We start from the raw sequence: 18,588 nt of genomic DNA on the forward strand, positions 1-18,588 counted from the left end.
ATAAGGTGTGCAGGAGTGCAAGCATTAGCAATAAGTTGCTGGCTGGAGTTCACTTTATAGCCACCAGTGTCGCTAATAACAAGGGTTTCTGAATTCTACATATTAGACGACCGATAGTTGATTTTACCGATAACAACAATACCTAGGTTGGACAACACTGGCCGATAACCGATTGATCAACCAATAGTTTTTAAAATGGATACTGAATGAAAACAAGCATACCACATAAAGTGCTTAACTTTATTACAAAAATTTAAAAATAGTACTCAACCATGAACATGTACTGTACTTTTAAAATATAAAAGATATTATTATGATAATTTATATTAGTTAATCGTGCATTAACTAATGTTAAGAGATACAACTTTAAAATGTAAACAATTATTAGTAAATGCTAATCGCTAGACCTCTATTACACATAGCCCCTTTAGAGAAAGTACACTTTCATGATGGTTTCTTTTTTTGAAAAGTTCAATTTGTAATAATGGCAAATTAAGAGTATTACTTTAAAGTAAATTTTAAATCCTTATGTTTTAATAATCTATTCTCATGCTTTAAATAAATCTACATAGACTAACATACTAAATAACTGTAATTTGAAGTAATCAATATTACATTTAAAGATAATATATTATAAATGTTCTGAATTGCAACCTTACAAATCTGTAATTACTAATATATTTAGACATTGTGAAAATTTGTAAGTATTTGACGTTGTAAAAAAATACGTTATACAAGAAAATACTATTTCAGTCTTTCTACTTCAAAATTCCACGTATAATTTAAGGTGTAATTATTTGTGAAATTCTTAGCAAAAATTGTTTTAAAGTTAATCGGCAGTATACCATATTTGGAAAAACAACAGACTTATGAAAATACAAATAAAGATGTACTTGAGTCCTTACTTTAGAGGGTCAAGAAATCTCTTAGAATTCAGCCAATTGCATTTAATATCCATATAAACTATATTTTAATTGAATTGCAATTAACCTGCAATTTGTCTGTGAACATTACATTTAGTTCACACTTATGTATAAAAAATGGTAGCCTAAAAGTGAATAACATTAGGTTCAAAAACATTACTAGGCTGGAATGCTAGAAGTGTTGGTGTGATTTGAATTTTAAAGCTAAAGTATTTTGGTTCCCACACAAAAATGTCTAGTGCTGTTGAAAGGTCACTGCTGGCCATGGTTTAGACTACCGAGTTAGCAAAGCCCCATTATCTAACATGAGTCAAGCCCATCTTGTGTTTATAATGCACAATAGCTGAAAGGGTGCCAAATGAACCTCAGGAATTAGCTTATTATCTTACATATGGGAGTCATTTTAAACAGAAGTACTGTTATTGTTCAAAGACTTTTATTGTTGCGGTAGATTACAAGCCTGCCAAGTTTCGCAACAGGTGAGAGCACTCTTTAAAATGGGCTCTAATGTCAGCTAAAATAAGAGGAAAATCAAAAAGCCCTGACTAAATCTGTTAGGGATTGACAGTCAGACAGGCTGAGCAACTATCATCTGATAAATTATTCACAACAAACATGTCTGTTGTATCTGATGAACATGAGTTGTTCGACAGCCTGAAACCCTTTGAATGTTAAAGACATGACAGAGCTGACACATTTTATATACGTGTAAATCATCCGTCTTATCGGATCAACAAAGCAGTTTTACCCATGAGTTGTTTCAGGTATTCTTTAAAAATATATGAGCCTCTGAAATGCTTGCTTCTCAATCACATTTGTTTTGACATTTAGTAGGATCTGCTTAGCTAATCGACGTAGCAATTAATCACTTTTTCTTTGCAAGCATTCATTTTATAGAGGTTTGACTCATTCATCTCCCTGTGAGTATTTTTCACTTCAAAAGAATGAGCAGCCTATTAAATACAACCTAGTGCTACAATATTGAACACCGTTCATTGGTGTCAATCTTGTTCAGCAATATAGGCTATTTATTAACTTTTTTTACAACAGTTAGTTCCATGTTTGCCCGTTTAGACAGACTGTCAATATTAGTGGTGGGATTTTTCAGTGACTCTTTCTGGAAGTCAAATTGTTACACTAGTAGGTGGCAATAAGAGACTTTATAAGTGAGTGATTATGAATGAGTCACTTGAATCATTCGTTCAACCAATTTGTTCCAAACCACTAATTCACTAATTCTCTCTTTATCAATGAGTCATTGAATCATTTACTAAAAACATTGAATTGTTTATGAATGAATCATGTTATAACAGTTCTGCAGTATTTGTTTTGTTTATCAACTTACTATTTTTGCAAAAATAGACACAGTAACAGACACAGAGCTGACGTGTTGAACACACTGCAAAAACTAGCCCGACAGACTCTCACCGATGGCCGATGTTTGCAGACAGCCGACCGTCAGCTTGGTGTGTCGTGGCCTTTAAAAATAAAAGTTCTTTATTGGCATCTATAGTTCTATCAGAACCTTTAAAATCCATGGTTTCTTCGCACTAAATAAAAAATGGTTATTTTAAGAACTGGTGCCGGATTCATGAAAATCTTCTTAAGAAAGAAGTTAGGAACATTATTACAAACTTCTTTATCTTGAGAATTTTTTTTAAGTTTTAAATCCTTACGAAGTTCTCAAATATTTACTCCCGGAAGGAAAAACACCTCAAAGCCTATGTTTTTGCAATGCCTGCAGATTTCTGTGTTTCCACTGTTACTTGGTGGTATTACACATCTCCTGAAAGAGTAATAGTAACTTACTCTTAAAAAAGAAAAGTTTTTCAGGTCTGGATCTAGGCACAATGAGTAGACAGTAATCATTGGATCTCAGTGTTCTAGAAGCAGTGTACAGACAGAGCAGATCGGTCAGGTACTGAGGGGACAATTTGTTGAGAGCTTTATAAACAAATAATACAAATTTTAAATCAATTCTAAATTTGACCGGTAGCCAGTGCAGTGTGGATAAAATAGGGGTGACCGACTCATACTTACGGGTCCCAGTGAGGAGGGTAGCAGCTGCGTTTTGCACAATGCAATATGCAAGCAGATGCATCACCAACAGCATGTAAATCAAAACTGACTATGTTACTGAATGAAATGTCGACTCAAGCTACAGGACTGTGAAGTTTTGGGGATATTGATTGACTCGAAAATCTTGCTTATTTTATAAAACTTACCCACATTCAAGTGTTGAATTTGATTTAAAGAAAAATGCATGAAGCTAGAATAAAAAAATATTTTGTTGTTGTTTAAAAGCAGATGGTCTGTTATTTATTTTGATGTATTGTTCAGATATTCATACAACAAATTATTCCGGGGGCCAAATACATTTTGTGAAAATTATAAAAAAAATGCCAACATAGGCTGGCAACTTTTTTCAAAAACGCTGGCAGTTAAAGTGTCCCTATTATGTTCATTTAAAGTTTCCTAATGGTGTTTTGGAGTCTCCTACAACAGGTTTAAATGCATCAAAGGTAAAAAAAAAAAAAAAGTGTTTAATTTTCTCATACATCACCACATTTTCAATGATTCTCAAACGACTCGTCAGATGAATCAGTCTCTCTAAAGCCCTCCTTTCCGTAAGCTACTCTGCTCTGATTGGCCAGACAGCTCAGTCTGTTGTGATTGGTCTACCGCGTACAGCGCACATGTCGAATACAGAAACGCCCATTGCCCATCAGCTATGTCCTGAGGCTTCCTACAGCGTAAACTAAACACAGTAACAAACGATGACGTCGATTTTGCAATATCAATCCGAGCACGAGTCCGAAGATGAAACACTGGAAGAACTATTCATTCAACCCGAACCTCCATCGCAATGATGACTCGAGCAGGACGTTTCTCAGTGATACACTACTCAGTTACATTATGAGATGTTGCAACTCTAATTTCTCACCATCAGCATTAACAAGTGCATCTCCATCAACAAACCGCTTATTTTACTTGTACTTATTTATTTACAGAGTTTTTTTCTAATTCATTGTGGTAAGCATGTGGAAACTGTATCAATAACAGTGCATACATTAGCCGAGCTATAGCATGAATGACTGATGTAACATAAACGTTGGTGAAAGTTTTTGGTAATAGTGGCACACAACTGATAAGCAGAAGTATTTCAGTAAGACAGTAATGATGTGACTTAACCAGTTAGCAGGACACCTACACAATATAAATCTAAAAACTAAGTATTTTGAACACCACCTTTCAAGTAGCAATATGCTAATGTTTCATCTTGACGTCACAACGAAACGGCTTATGACTCGTTTGAAAAACGATTAATTTCATTGACTCAAAGTCGACTCTTACTTTTGAAAGACAATAACTTTATATACGGTGCACTTTCAGATTTAAAACTTTGCAGGATGTTTTCATTCACTTAGAGCTATGTTTCACACTACATGAAAGCTCATTTTCAAAGATCCATAATAGGGGCATTTTAAGAATGTTTCATGAATCCTTCCCCCTATTCTTCAAACTGGTTCTTCTATGTGTGGCATCACTGCAAAAATACCCTTTATTTTTAAGAGTGTAAATAAATGTAGCATGGTTTGGGCTTGAGAGAGGATAAGGACAGAGTGCAAAGGGGCCTGAAGATGCCTTTTTAAAGCTAAACACAGCGTGATATATTACATAATCGGCAAGGACCACTAAATAAAAAAATAAAGAAAGCAATACTTAAAAAAACTTTAAAAACAATGAAAATTTAATAAGGTATTGATGCATTTTGTATATTTAAAACCCTACTGATTACAGATTGCTCATGATTGCTTTGACATACTCTGACAGGCCTTACTGATAACATAATGACTCGCGCATCTTGTTAATTGTGATGAGATGTGGTTTAGTCAAGTACCAAGGCTCAGTGATGCCTTCAGTATGACTTTTTGTTTATAAGAAAACAAGCTTTTCTTAAAGTAAAAGCTTACATTAAACTGCCAAATTGGTACATATTTAGCCTTTATTGTATTGTGTACATTAAATGCATTCATTCACTGTTTTCTGAATCTAGTTTCAATGAAGAGTTTGTAGTATCTTTTTGAGATATAACTTGAAGTGTCAAATCCAGTCCTAGAAATTAATTCAAGTTGCAATTAGCAGGAAATGCAATCAAAGTTTGAGCAATACAATCAAGGAAATAAAATAACGGCTAATTAACCCAATCTTATGCCTTCGAAAAACAATTCATAAATTTAATTAACCTTTAGGAAAACAACAGATATGATTATTAACCTTGCTTTAAAGCAGCACATGAAAAGGAACTGGAAAAAAAATGAATTTATGTTAAGCAGCACTGACACAATTTGTCATGACAGGAGTTGTACTCATCATTTTAATTTAGAAAATAGAAGGCAATTCCTTAACTTTGACATGAAATACTATGTATCCTTCACCTGGACGAGCTGGCAGCGCTGCAGCTGTGAAATGAATGTCTGCTCTTGAATTACATGCATTCACAATGATTTGTGTACAAATCAATAATCAAAATGGTGGCAGGAGGGCTCGACCCCCAGTAGTTATAATTTTTTTGAAATTTTCAATTGCCCCTCCACAGAAAAAAAAATGTATATATGTGTTTGTTAATTTAATTTGTCTTTACAAGATGTGCCAAGCTGATCGCCGATCAAGCTGAGCTCCTATCCATAAAATCAAAGGGTACTTCAACTGAGTATGTATATGTGTGTGCGTGCGTGCGTGCGTGCGTGCGTGCGTGCGTGCGTGCGTGCGTGCGTGCGTGCGTGCGTGCGTGCGTGCGTGTGTGTGTGTGTGTGTGTGAGAGAGAGAGAGAGATCTGGCAAATGTGGTTTAGGACACAAATGAAATGTGTATAATTCAGGGCTCCAGACTAACTTTTTTTACTAGGAGCGCTGTAGCCCCTGACTGAAAATTTTAGGAGTGCAAGCAGAAAATTTAGGGGCACACTTTAAATCAGCTTGCAATGCAATTATTCAAATTTCCCCAAAATAGGTATAATACTGACAAATTATTAATAATTTAAAACTTAAAATAAAATTGCACATTGTAATATCTGTACGTTAAGATCACGGGGCTCCAGACTAACAGCACTGGAGCATAGCAATATCTGGTAGCACTGGGGCTGACAATAAAGCACTAAGCTTAATTTAGCAAAATGAGTGAAAAAAAATTATATTAGGGAGTGAAAATAGCTAATAATTATCCTACTGTTTACAATGGTAATTTGATTTATTTTAAAATAAGTGTTTAAAATAAGAGTTTTCCTACACCTTAAAATTTTTAGTTTAAGGACAATCTTTGAAGGATGAACAAAAAATGTGTTGGTCATCACATTAAAAATAACATAACACTTATATATGATATTATAGTTTTGAAGTGCTGGATCAGTGTTTCTCACTGGATCTCGTCGCGATGATGTTATTCATTCTGATGCAAATTCAATGGATTTCTACACTGGATCTCCAGAGTTTGGATCTCCTAGTAACAGTGTCGCGTGATCGAGATCGACCCGCGACTGGCAAGTTCGGTGCGCTGTGTATCATTGGTCCGAACTAATAAATGGTCCATGAAGCATAAATGAGTAGCGCATTTTCATTCCGCTTTCATTTTGTTTGCATTCGCTGCTCGGCGCCAGAGCGACCTAAATAAATATTTAGTCACAGCGGCAGGAAAATTATCACAAAATGCGACCAATTGGTTGCAGTCTGGAGCCCTGTAATGACATGGTTTTTACAACATAAAGGTGGTTTATGAGGACACTTCCTTTGTCCTCATAAAGCAAATGGTTTAAAAATAAAAAACTGTGTTTTTTATATATGTATATAAACATGGGGTGTAACGATTAGTGGTCGACCGATATATCGCCACAGCTGATATATCGGCCGATATTTGGCTTTTTTAAAATATCGGCATCGGCCAATAAGTTTTTCTGATTGGCCGATGTGTTGGAAGCGGGACTTTTATTTTGACCTGAATCTGATTCTGATCACACAGCGCTCACTCACATTCTCCGTCTCTCTGTCAGTCATGTCTAATACTTTGTTAGACAGAACCGGTGGCTACAGAACTGGTAATCAAAGAAAGTAAATGGTATGCGAAAAAGTAATGCGTTTTCTTTTATATTATTAGGCAAACAATCAGGCTAGAATACTTTCTCATTTACCGTCAACATTCAGCAAATGCGCATCTACATAATTTAAACAAATCTCTGAATATCTAATAAACATTTAATTTCACAAACCTTGCAGATTTTATCGAATCCAGCTGTGATATCTTGTGAAGTGTGCATTTGTAGCCTGCATGAATGTGTTCCTGCGAGTGACGGTCGGTCCGTGCGCAGTGAGTGAATGCGAACAGAAGATCAGCTTTACAGGAGACGCGATCGAAACACTTTAAATCCTTCATTTTAAAATGTGTCATATTCATGTCGTTTTCACTGTGTGCTGTATGTAAAATTAGCGTTACCTTGTCAAAAGTCAAAGTGAAAAAAATATGATTATCAGTACGCATGAAATTACCAGATTACTGAGTGCCCTGTTACAGTGTTTACTTCCTTTTTATTCACATATTCATATATTTTTAAACAATTACTTTATTTGTGAAAAATACTGTAATAGGACTGCAGATTCAAGAAGTTGCCATCTAAAGTATAGGGCCTAAGCATGTTTATTTTAAATATTTATCTAATTTATTAAATATTGATTTATATAAATATAAAGTGTGTGTGTGTATATATATATATATATATATATATATATGTATGTGTGTGTATATATATATATATATATATATATATATATATATATATATATATATATATATATGTTTGATATATAAATATAAATATCGGCTTTATATCGGCCATCGGCCACCCTGCTCTCTAAGATATCGGCATCGGCCATCAAAAAACCCATATCGGTCGACCACTAGTAACGATACATGTATTCGTATTGAACCGTTCGGCACGAGGCTTTCAGTTCGGAACCGAATGATTCGTTTGACCATTTTTCCTGCCGGTGCGACCAAAATTTTGTTAGCAGTCTCCCAACATCAGATGTCAAACTTAATGAAAGCAGAACGAAACTGCGCTACTCATTTGTGCTTTATCAGCTTGGACCATCAATGTCAGTGCAGCGCGAGCCGATCTTGATCAAGCGACACTGTTACTACACAACGCTAAGAGATCAAGTAAAGAAAGCATTTGAATTTGCCAAAGAAGTAATAACATCGTTGTGAGATCTAGTGAGAAGCATTCAAATTTCTCTGTTATTAACCGTAGGTCTCTATTAGATCAAACAGTGCTGACGTGGAAACCAGGAGAAACATTGTAACATGAATGAACTTAAAGACTTTAAGTCCACAGATCAGCAACATTCACAATGGATTTAATGTAGTAAGTAACACTAAAGGCTGATTTATACTTCTGCTTCGGACCTACGCTGGAGCCTCTATGCTATAGACTACGCGTTGGTTTTCATTTATACTTCTGTGTCATTGTCCGCGTTGACGTGCAATTACAAATGCAGAGGGAGCATGTGAAACCCAAGGGAGGGGTTCTAGCAGACCAATCGCAGCGCTTGCGTCCACGTAGAATTGACGCTTTGTTACATTTTTGGAGAGGTGCGTCGAAGGGTACGCGCACTACACACAGCCTATGACATAGCTACAGCGTGAGTTCAACACAGAAGTATAAATTGGGCTTAACTGGAACCATGGAAGTTTGGCAGGTACAATGATGTACAATGAATTGTGTAGTAAAATGGTTTCAAGTAGGCCTACCTCACACATCTTTTTCCAGCACTTCAAAACTCTAATATTATTATTGATTATTGTTGATGTGATGACATTGATGATAATGTGAAAACATTATTTTTTCATTCTTCAAAGATCACACCCAAAACTAAAAGTTTCACGATGTAGGAAAACTCACACTTATTTAAAAATAAAAAAGACAAGTAATTACCATTATAACCAGTAGGTGGGTGCCATTTCCACTCCCAAGTATAATTTTTTTAATCGTTTTAGTTTTGAATTATTATTTCAAAATTATGAATAAAAATGCTGCCCTCAAAATGTTAATCTGGAGCCTTGCAAACTTAAAATAAAACTGCACATTGTAATTTCTGTAATTTAAGTCTATTTATTACCAAGGCATTTGTCAGTAATTAAGTCCAAATGGGGGGAATTGTGAATAACCGCTGCAGGTTGATAACAGCTGCACTGTTAGGCGTACCCCTAAATGTTCTGCTTGTGCGTCTAAAAATCGACCTTATGCGCCTTTTCTCTGGAATTTCTTTCTTTTTGCTGTATCGAAAACATACCGAACTGTGACACCACTGTATCGTAACAAACCGAACCGTGAATTTTGTGAACCGTTACACCCGTAAAATATACACATACAGTATATTCAAGATAATTGTAAAATAACAAATGTATACATATTATTTTACAAATATCTTGAATGTAATGCAAATGAAATAAAAGCAACAATTCTGAATTTATACAAACACGTTTTTTTCAAAAAAATTTATAAAATATTACTGATTTGTAACTGTTCTTGTCACAGCCGGTTGAAATGCAGGAAATGTGAAATGTGTAAGAGTATGTGAGCTGGATCTATTTACAGGAGTTATTTATTAACAAAACTCAAAGAATAATCTACATCAAAAACTTAATGGAATAACAAAAAGAACGGAACAACCAACTTAACACGACAAATACCAAACAAAGAGAGACAGAAAACAAGCTCCATAGCTATAAACAAGACCAAACCAACCAACGAAACAAGCAACAGATGTACAACTTCATCAATCAATGAGGAACCATAAACAAACTCAAACACATGAAACAGAACCAAAACAAAACATGTGCAAAAAACCAATAGACATATTTATACCTGAATTCACAATAATGTTCAATACACTACATAAAACCAAATGTTTCAGGGCTCGAATTTCGGTGCGGGATTGCGGGGATTGCGCATCATTTTAATCATTCCCGCAGGTCTTGTGTTTATAATGCGGGAAATTCCCGCAAACATTCATTCAATCTAGCATGTAGGCCTATGAGTGAATTTAACCTAACAGATTATAAGATCAAATCAGTCATTTTAAAACTTTATGCGAGACGCAATTTCACAAACAGCGTGAGTGATTCTGCCAATCCCGCGTCTTCTCTGTCTCTCAAAATGTGTTGCACAAGGCAAGTCAATCGCGCTGCACTGCAGGCGGCGACTCTAGACTCTCGCGTTTCAGGAGTCGGGACATATGATGGAAATGTCACATGCACAATCGGGCCATTGCATCGTCACTAATGTTTATAATTTGTGCGTCTTTTTAAGTCTTACCTATTTAAACATTCAAGCGATTTTAAACCGCATAACAAACAGCTCGTGAGTAACAAAACTGAGTTATTTTTCGCGAATTATAGCGCTTTAACGGTCAAAAGCACACAACATTGTCCGGTCTTGGGGAGTATCCTCTCAAACACAATCGGTTATGTCTTAAAAAAAATAATACAAAAAGAAAATGCATGTGACACTATAATGAAAACAGTATGGGCCGTTCACGTTACGTCTTTTGCGCGCTCATCCTTTACTGAAACGTCTTCGTCTTCATGGAGAACGTGGCTCATGATTGCTAAGCAACAGGGAGCCCTTTTTAAAAGAAGAGAAAGTGGCGCGGACTGCGCTTTACATGCAACATGTGAACGTTGGATCCGTGCACTAGCTCTTAAAGTAAGAGTAGCCTAAAATGTGTCTGTCATTATTGTATATAAAACAACAAAGGATAGCATTAATTGTAAGGAATCAGGATTAATAGCCCATGTATTCAAATTATACAGGACTAAAAGACTATTCCGTGGTATTTTACATTTGATTACTTTTTTCCGTTTCTGTAGTATTTCTGAATACTAGTGTTATTAGACCTAAACTTTTCTCTTTATTTCATGTATTTATTGATTGCTACTTTTTTCAATTTAATTCAAAGATTGAAATCAAGCTTTCTTTTGTTGTGTAAACTAAAAAAAATGACCCCATTGTAAAAACACAAATACAATGAGTGAGCAAACATTTAGCTGAACGTATTTTTAAAAATTGTCTAAAAAAACTCCCCCCTCAAATTAAAAAATCCCCCCCATAAGAACAACCTAAAGTGGGATTTCCCCCCTATTTTCCGAAACGAAATTCAGGCCCTGTGTTTACAATTCATTAAAAACCATGTACAGTATATGAAAATTGACTCTTTCATCTAAAGTATCATATTATTTAGATACAGAAGGACAGTTGCTGATTGCACAGATGGCGAGGCAATGAAATTTAAAAGATTACAGCCATAAATGAGTATGTGGATGTGTCTGCTTGCACATCTAGCAGATGAAGTACAGGGAACTTTCTTGTGAATGAAACTACATTTACCTTCACAATGCTCTGGCACAAACATCATTAGCCCAGAGACCTTTCTAGAAGCACGGCAGGGGATTGTGCACCTGCTACTGCTTGACAAACTCCCTCTCTGCCCGGGTGTTTGGTTTTAAGGGCATTGTGGTCCTCTGCCAGACCCAAGCAGCCAGAGAATTCAACTGCCAGCAGAAGTTTATGATTTGAGACAAATATAAACACCTGCAAATATATAGATTTGACCAGGTTTTTCTGCATCAAAATGAGAGCCAAGAGCATTTTGAGAGTATAATAGGCAGCTTTTTCATTCGAACATTAACTGTGTGTGACCACATACAGTACTTACTGTTCTTACATTTGGCTTATCTAAAAAATAAAAAAATTACAGCAGCTTTCGGATTTAAAAACCTAATCTTAACACTCAGATGTATATTGCCATGTGAAATGAAACAGAAAGGTTAACATGTCAACCTCATTCCAATATGCTAGCTCCGATAATGCTGTTGGCTCCTCAATTCAGATCAATAATATCTAGCTCATTCCCAGAACAGTGCTGGGAGCTCTCCAAACATCAAAAGACCTTGACACAGGACTTGGGAACTGGCTGACAATGCATGCACCTCAACAACTTTGCTGAACCTTTAGAAATTAAATAAAGTATATAAGTTTGAAGCATGCAATAAGAGACTGCAACCCTGAGTTACGGTAACTACACTCCACACACACACACAAAAAAAAGGTTGTCTGCTTTACAATTTCTCGACTGATATGGGGTCAATGCATCCTCTTAAGAGAGTATTTAAGGACGGTTTCCGTATGTTCAAAGTTAATTAGTAACCACAGCAGTGTATATAAAGTAGACTTTGGAGCATAGGCTACCTCTGACAGCATTCATTATACAAATAAATGACAGATTGGTCTTGCAATGGTGTATTAAGATATGATAAATGATATGATAAGATATGATTTACTCTAAAGATACTCAATATGAAAGGAATATATACCTTAAGACGACACACTTTCTCTAAGACTTTATCTTCAGTGAGTGTTTATCTTGAAGGACACGAAACTTAACAGACAAAACAGAACCTCACACTTGAATATTTCAGATACCGTCATGTCAAAGTAAATTACATGGATAGTATTCCTGTTTCTTGTTGTCTAGTCGTACAATTCAAAAACAAATTCACCATGTAGTTTTAGGCTTCAGATTGACTTATTTCTTTCATTTATAACTTAATCTAGTTAGTAGCCGATTAAAACATCTTCAAATCCCTGACTAAACATCTGTTGTTGTTGTTGTTTTTATGGTGCCTTCAGAAATGCAAATAGCACAAGTGACAAAAATACATGCATTGTGGGTGGAAAGAGCTTAGAGCAGGATGAGGTTTAAATTCATGAGAATTTGAGTCTTTTTTTTTTTTAGATCATTTATCCTTTTGATTACGGGAAGAAAATGACTCTAATCTGTGGAGTATTAAAGAATTATAAATGTTCTTTTTAACGAGGCATGCTGTTTTGGTTATTTTTCAATAAAAAATAATTTGACAGAGGCATAAAAAAGCCTGTCATTAATAGTCACACATGGCTGATCATTTCTATTATACCCCCCGATGTCTAAAATAACTAATTCACAAAAATAAATGGCACTAATTCTGATAAGACCAGTTCTGTTTTATGCTCACCTGAATAATCACATTAAAAAGTACTTTGTAAGAGCGCAATACATAAAGCAAACACATCAAGGCCTGGTTTCACACACAGGGCTTAGACCAGGGGTGTCCAAGCTAATCAAGGTTTTACTAGGCATTCTAGAAACTGCGTCAGGGGTGATGAGGCAATTTGGAGCTAAACTATGCAGGACATTGGCCCTCCAGGACCGACTTTGGACACCCCTGGCTTACACTAAACCAGGATTACTGGTGAAAAAAAAAAAAAACATTACTGGTGCGTATCTTGAGATAAAACAATGGCACTGACATATTTTAAGATATGTCAGTGCAAGTTGCTTTCAGTTAAAACAGCTCAAACATGCATTTTAGTCTGAGACTGGGCTTAAGCTTTGTCTGTGAAACCGGGGGCTATAGAGTTCTTATAACAGCACTAACCAGTCACTTTCTTTTCTCAGCATGCCAACTGTTACTCTTTTCCCCAAGTGCCCTACTATGCATATCATTATACCCTGTATATGAAACATTACAGAGGAATAACAGCCAAATGATGCATATGCCATCTGTGACCATGCATGCAGTCTGACCTAATGACTCCTCTATTGTTCAGGTCCAGAGATCTCAGCTCGACTGTCTGTTGCACAGACAGACAGATATTTGACGTTCTATTATCATTGAAATGAAGTATGGCAGTCTTAAGACATCAGTGTCAAACACATTGATCATGCACGTTCATATTTTCCAATATGCCACCATTAGGTCGATCTTTGGAATTTAGGTGATTCTTCAAGTAGGCTGGGGGTAGTTTTTTGGTCTAATTAAACTGATTTTGGAAGAAGAAGAAAAAACATCTAAAATCATCTCTCATTTTAAAGAACAAATTAAAACAGATTATGTACTGTGCCAATGCTAATTTCAAAGATATGTTAGATTAGCCAGTATTTCTCCAAACTTCCCCTCTTCAACAAGTAAAGGATTAAAAAGGGTTAACATCAGATCAATTCTACTTTTAATTTGTCATAAGAACTTTTAAAAACACACATTTTCAGTTCATTTGATATTGATGTGTAGCCTACTTTTTTCAAAAATACTTTCCATAAAACTTTATTTTAGAATACGATGACGTTAGTGCAAATGACAGAGGGCGTGTTTCTGCAATAAATAAAATAAATAAATAAATGGTCATTACCAAACGGTTAACATTTAATTCAAAGTTTTAACTAATTTTAATATCAGAAATAATCAATTACCATTTAATAGTAGGCTATACATTTAACGCTAACTGCTAGCTAGATAACTTGTGTTAAAATGTTCACGGCTTAATCAACTTCTCTAAGGGCTCATTACCGTCAGACATAATATCAAAACTTCACACCATCACACATTACACCGAAATTAAATTGAAAAATTATCAAGGCAATGGTCAGGAATTTATTGATACACGTTTCGACAGTAATTTCAAGTAGTCAAAAGTGCCTCCATAATTGAAGAATCCCTCATATATCGGAATACTGGCATGTTTTACGTTTTACTCACCTTGTGCGACCGCTTTCAACACGTGGACGTGCATGCAGAAAAACGCCCACCAACTCCAAGTGCACAATGCAAACTTTCTCTTTCCATTCCCGCTCACATTCCTCCCGGAGAAACGTGTAAAAATCTTGGAAGAAGAGCTCCTGTGATCACACATGATGGCATTACTGTCCACGCATGTGAGAAATGATGTCGAGTAAGCCCGCGCTGTGGCTTTACGGGAGCCGTTGCCTCCTGAGTAAACACTGTCCTCCTCCACTGCCGTGTTGTGTCTCCCAGGTCTGTGTGCTTTAGACAGACCTGTGAATTTTCTCTCTGTGGGATCACATCCACTGGCGTCCATTCCGGTCTCCGCTCTCCGTACGTTTTATTCACGAGAAGTGACAGTTAGAAAGCGTACATTCTGTCCAGTCGAAAGTTCCAGGCAAAGACGTGTTTTTCATTAACAGTTAAATGCAGCTCCTGCGCGTGAAGCCCGCAAATTGCACACACGTCATTATGGGTTTATAAATATACTGAGTCCTGCTGTAATCAAATGTATGCATTACACTGATGACACCACATTGATTCACTTTACAGGATCCCGCCAGTCTTTTTTTATTTCTTGCAATAGAAAGTCTCGTAAACAGTATTTAGCTCACTTTCAAAGCACACTCTCACAATATATCCCCTCAAGTCTCATGCGTGAAGATTCGCAAGATCCCCTCTTACTTTGCAGATCCAGTTGTATGCAGAGCTGCTCCTCCTGTTTGCTGTTATTTCAACATATTGAAGGGATTGCAAAGAAAACCATAACCAACCAAACTAAAACTACCAGTCAACTGATGTACAATAGCTATCGACAAGAATCCATACGGTTGTATGCAGCCCGCGAACCATGTCAAAGACACCCAAAAACAGTATGCGTACTAATATGACCCCTCTTAAATTAACCGGCAGTGCCTGATGAAACGTCGAAAGCGCATATGATGATAGGAACAAATCAATAAATACATGTATATCGCAAGGTATCCCAGGTGCTCCGGCGTACTTTGGAAATGCCCTGCGAGCTAAAGCAACAAGCGGCTGGTCGTTGTGTACGTGTGAGCAGAGCTACGGCTCACAGCGAACTGAAGCGAGTAGTGAAATGTAGCGGACAGGTCCAGCAGCGCACTTACACTTACAGCAACTTCCATTGAGAGCTGCAGCCGCGCTCCCTCTCACTCACTCACTCACTGACTCACCTCCGCCCCACTAAAGACTCATTGGCTGCTGCAGCTGGAGGCAATACTTTATACACTCCTAGTACTATTGCTGCATGCCGTATTTGCATAAATACTGATAAAAAACGGGTGCGAATTAAATGGAGGTTTGGGGGGGGGTCTCTTGTCGCCATAAATAAACCATAAAGGATTTCAAAACAAACTGTTGAGGGGCGTTAAAAGTACAAATTTAATTGTATTAAAAAGGATCATACCAGTATTATTTACAAACCACTTTTCAGTAACCTCAAACGCATTTGCAAACAAAATCGCCTTGCCTTTGAAGTGGCCATAAATCAAAATTGATTATTCTTATTTTTTATGGAATATTGCATTTTCTTATAAATGATTTATCCATTCACATCGTTTAAAATAAATCATGTGCCCTTGTAAACTTTAATCAAAATAAATTTTCCTTCTTGCAGCAACATCTCTTCTCTGATGACGTTTTTACTGGCTTGAGGGCGGGGCAACCTGTCACTCACATGACATCACAGCCATAGCAAACCACGACCATCCAATCAATTCCCCATTGAAAAAATCAAGTCCCGTCTTTCATTTTTTCTTCTTCAGAAGCTGTTTAACTCAGTCTTTTCTTCCAAATTGGGACGTATATCTATCACAACTTATGTTTCATGCCGACTTTAAAGAGTTAGTTCACCCAAAAATGTCAACCACACCTCTATGAGTTTCTTTCTTCTGTAGAACGCAAAATAAGATATTTTGAAGAATGTTCTTTTGTGTTCAAGAGAAGAAACTCATGCAGGTTTGGAACAACATAAGGGTATGTAAATGATGACAGAATTATAATTTTTGGGTGAACTGCCCCTTAGAAGTAAGTAAAATAAAATTATTGTCATTATTTAGGCTATTACCGTTCAAATGTGTAGGCAATAAAAAAAAAGAAAACTAAAAATAACTTCTTCAAAGTTTTAGATAGGGAGGACACATGTTTGCAAGAGAAACCCCACAAGATTGAGCCTCAATTTACCTCTTAACAACAGATAATTTCATTGCAATTGTAATTTCACCAAAAAATTCAATTGTTAAAAACAAACATACCTAACTGAATTAGGTTGCCTCAACAAAATTAATTTTAAGGATAATTTCAGGTGTAGAAATTACTCTGGAAAGTGGACAGTTTGACTTTTTTATAACTTCCTGTAACCTTTTTGTCATCAGACTAAGAAAATGTACCTTTTGAAAAGATTAATCTCACATTAATTTGTTATTGTTTTAAAGTATTGCTCATGAAGTTGCAACGGTAATACGAAAGGTCCTATGAAATCTATGGACCTTGTTTTGACACATGTTATCCTTACACTTCTCTCATTCACAGAGTTTTGTGTTATTCTGTCTTCTATCATCAGATCAAGTCATCTCACACACTTCCTGGTTGTTTATAATAATTAACACAACTCAGGCTATGTAAATATATGTGAATCAGCTTTCTGTTCTGCAGAGATAAATAGCTTGGTAGTACCAAGGAAATTGACTCAAAAGGGCACAAAGTTGCTTGTTTTTCCTGTTAACGTAAATTAATAATAGAAAAGTTTGAGCTCTTAAGAGTTTATATATCCCACTTTACACTCTAAATAAAAGATGGTTCTTTAAAGGTTCTTTACACATAACAGTAACAGTTCTATTTAGAACCAAATCGTCCTGAAGAACCATTTGCTGAAATGGTTCTTTGTTTTAGTGTTTAGGGTTCTTTATTCCCGCCTTTTTCTTTTTCAAATCGGTAACTGTCACAGCCACCTCCTCATTACTAATTTTCTGGAGCTCAGCTAAAACTACGCAGACTGTCAACATACTCTCAACAGGTAAATTATTTCTTTCTATAATGTCTATAAATTATAACTTTAAAAATTGCAACAGTGATCGAACGAATTAAGGGGGGGATCCGGGTATTAGGTAGCCTGGGAAGACCCAGACGAACTTCCGGCAAATTTAGATTTGCTCTGCAAGTTAGGCTGCGTTCCCGTCAAATTGACATGCCCTTCACTCGCTAACTTCCCTCCGTCTCGTTCACTCGGATGTGCGTCATTGCTTACGTTGCACGAGTGTCCACTTCTGGTGGAAACTGCAATGGGCTGAACTGGAACGTCCTAAGCCCTTGATCACTTGGAATCAGGTGTGTTTGGGTTGCTTTTTATAAAAAAAAAAATCTAATTAATATTGTTTGTGGTGGTGGTGAGTAGACGAGATCTGCGGTGACGTCACAATCGTGTTGCATTATGGAACTGCCTGAAGTGTACATATGAAGTAGACTCGCTCCCTCGGTCAAAATCGAGGGAACAAGGGTCTGTCCATATAAACTTCCCTCGTCCACTTCACGAAGTGGAGCACATCAAAATGGCGGCAGGGATTCCCCAGAGGGGAAGTGCTTAGGGAAGTTCGCAAGTGCATGTCTAAAAGTGGACTGGAACGCAGCATTAGTCTGGCCAGAGAATGTCTAATATGGATAGAAGTTTCACTGCCAGTAAACTTCCAGGTTCTGAACTGGTTGCAGTTCCACTCTGGCTCCATATGAGGGCGCTCACAGGACGAGTGCAGAATGAATCTATGGAATCTAAGGTCTATGGAGCTATACCCCAAAAAATCCACTTTTCTCAGGATATAATTTTTTGTATAGTAATTTGAATGTTGTTTTCGAAAGGAGATGCAAATAAATTACAGATTACTGGGTGTTAGATTTTTTTAGAGTCACTTATTTGCATTAAAAAGTCTTTTAAAATGGCAATGACGTCATACACATCGTACGACCAGAGAACTGCTTTATGGCAATCCTTCAGTCACTT

At 36.4% G+C, this 18,588-nt stretch overlaps 1 protein-coding gene across 2 annotated transcripts in view; it reads right to left on the bottom strand.

Moving 5' to 3' along the window:
* sdk1a (sidekick cell adhesion molecule 1a) overlaps positions 1-15,722 on the bottom strand; it is a 391,713-nt gene extending 375,991 nt beyond the window's left edge. For both annotated transcript variants that reach the window (XM_077213331.1, XM_077213330.1), the window contains exon 1: positions 14,550-15,722. In XM_077213331.1, the coding sequence (XP_077069446.1) occupies positions 14,550-14,889 (340 nt within the window). In that variant the 5' untranslated portion in view covers positions 14,890-15,722. The remainder of the gene's footprint in view (positions 1-14,549) is intronic.
* Positions 15,723-18,588: the final 2,866 nt, after the last annotated feature.

This window comes from Siphateles boraxobius, unplaced genomic scaffold (assembly GCF_051911475.1).
Source record: "Siphateles boraxobius isolate OS27281-9 unplaced genomic scaffold, OSU_SipBor_1 66, whole genome shotgun sequence".
NCBI classification, from domain to species: domain Eukaryota; kingdom Metazoa; phylum Chordata; class Actinopteri; order Cypriniformes; family Leuciscidae; genus Siphateles; species Siphateles boraxobius.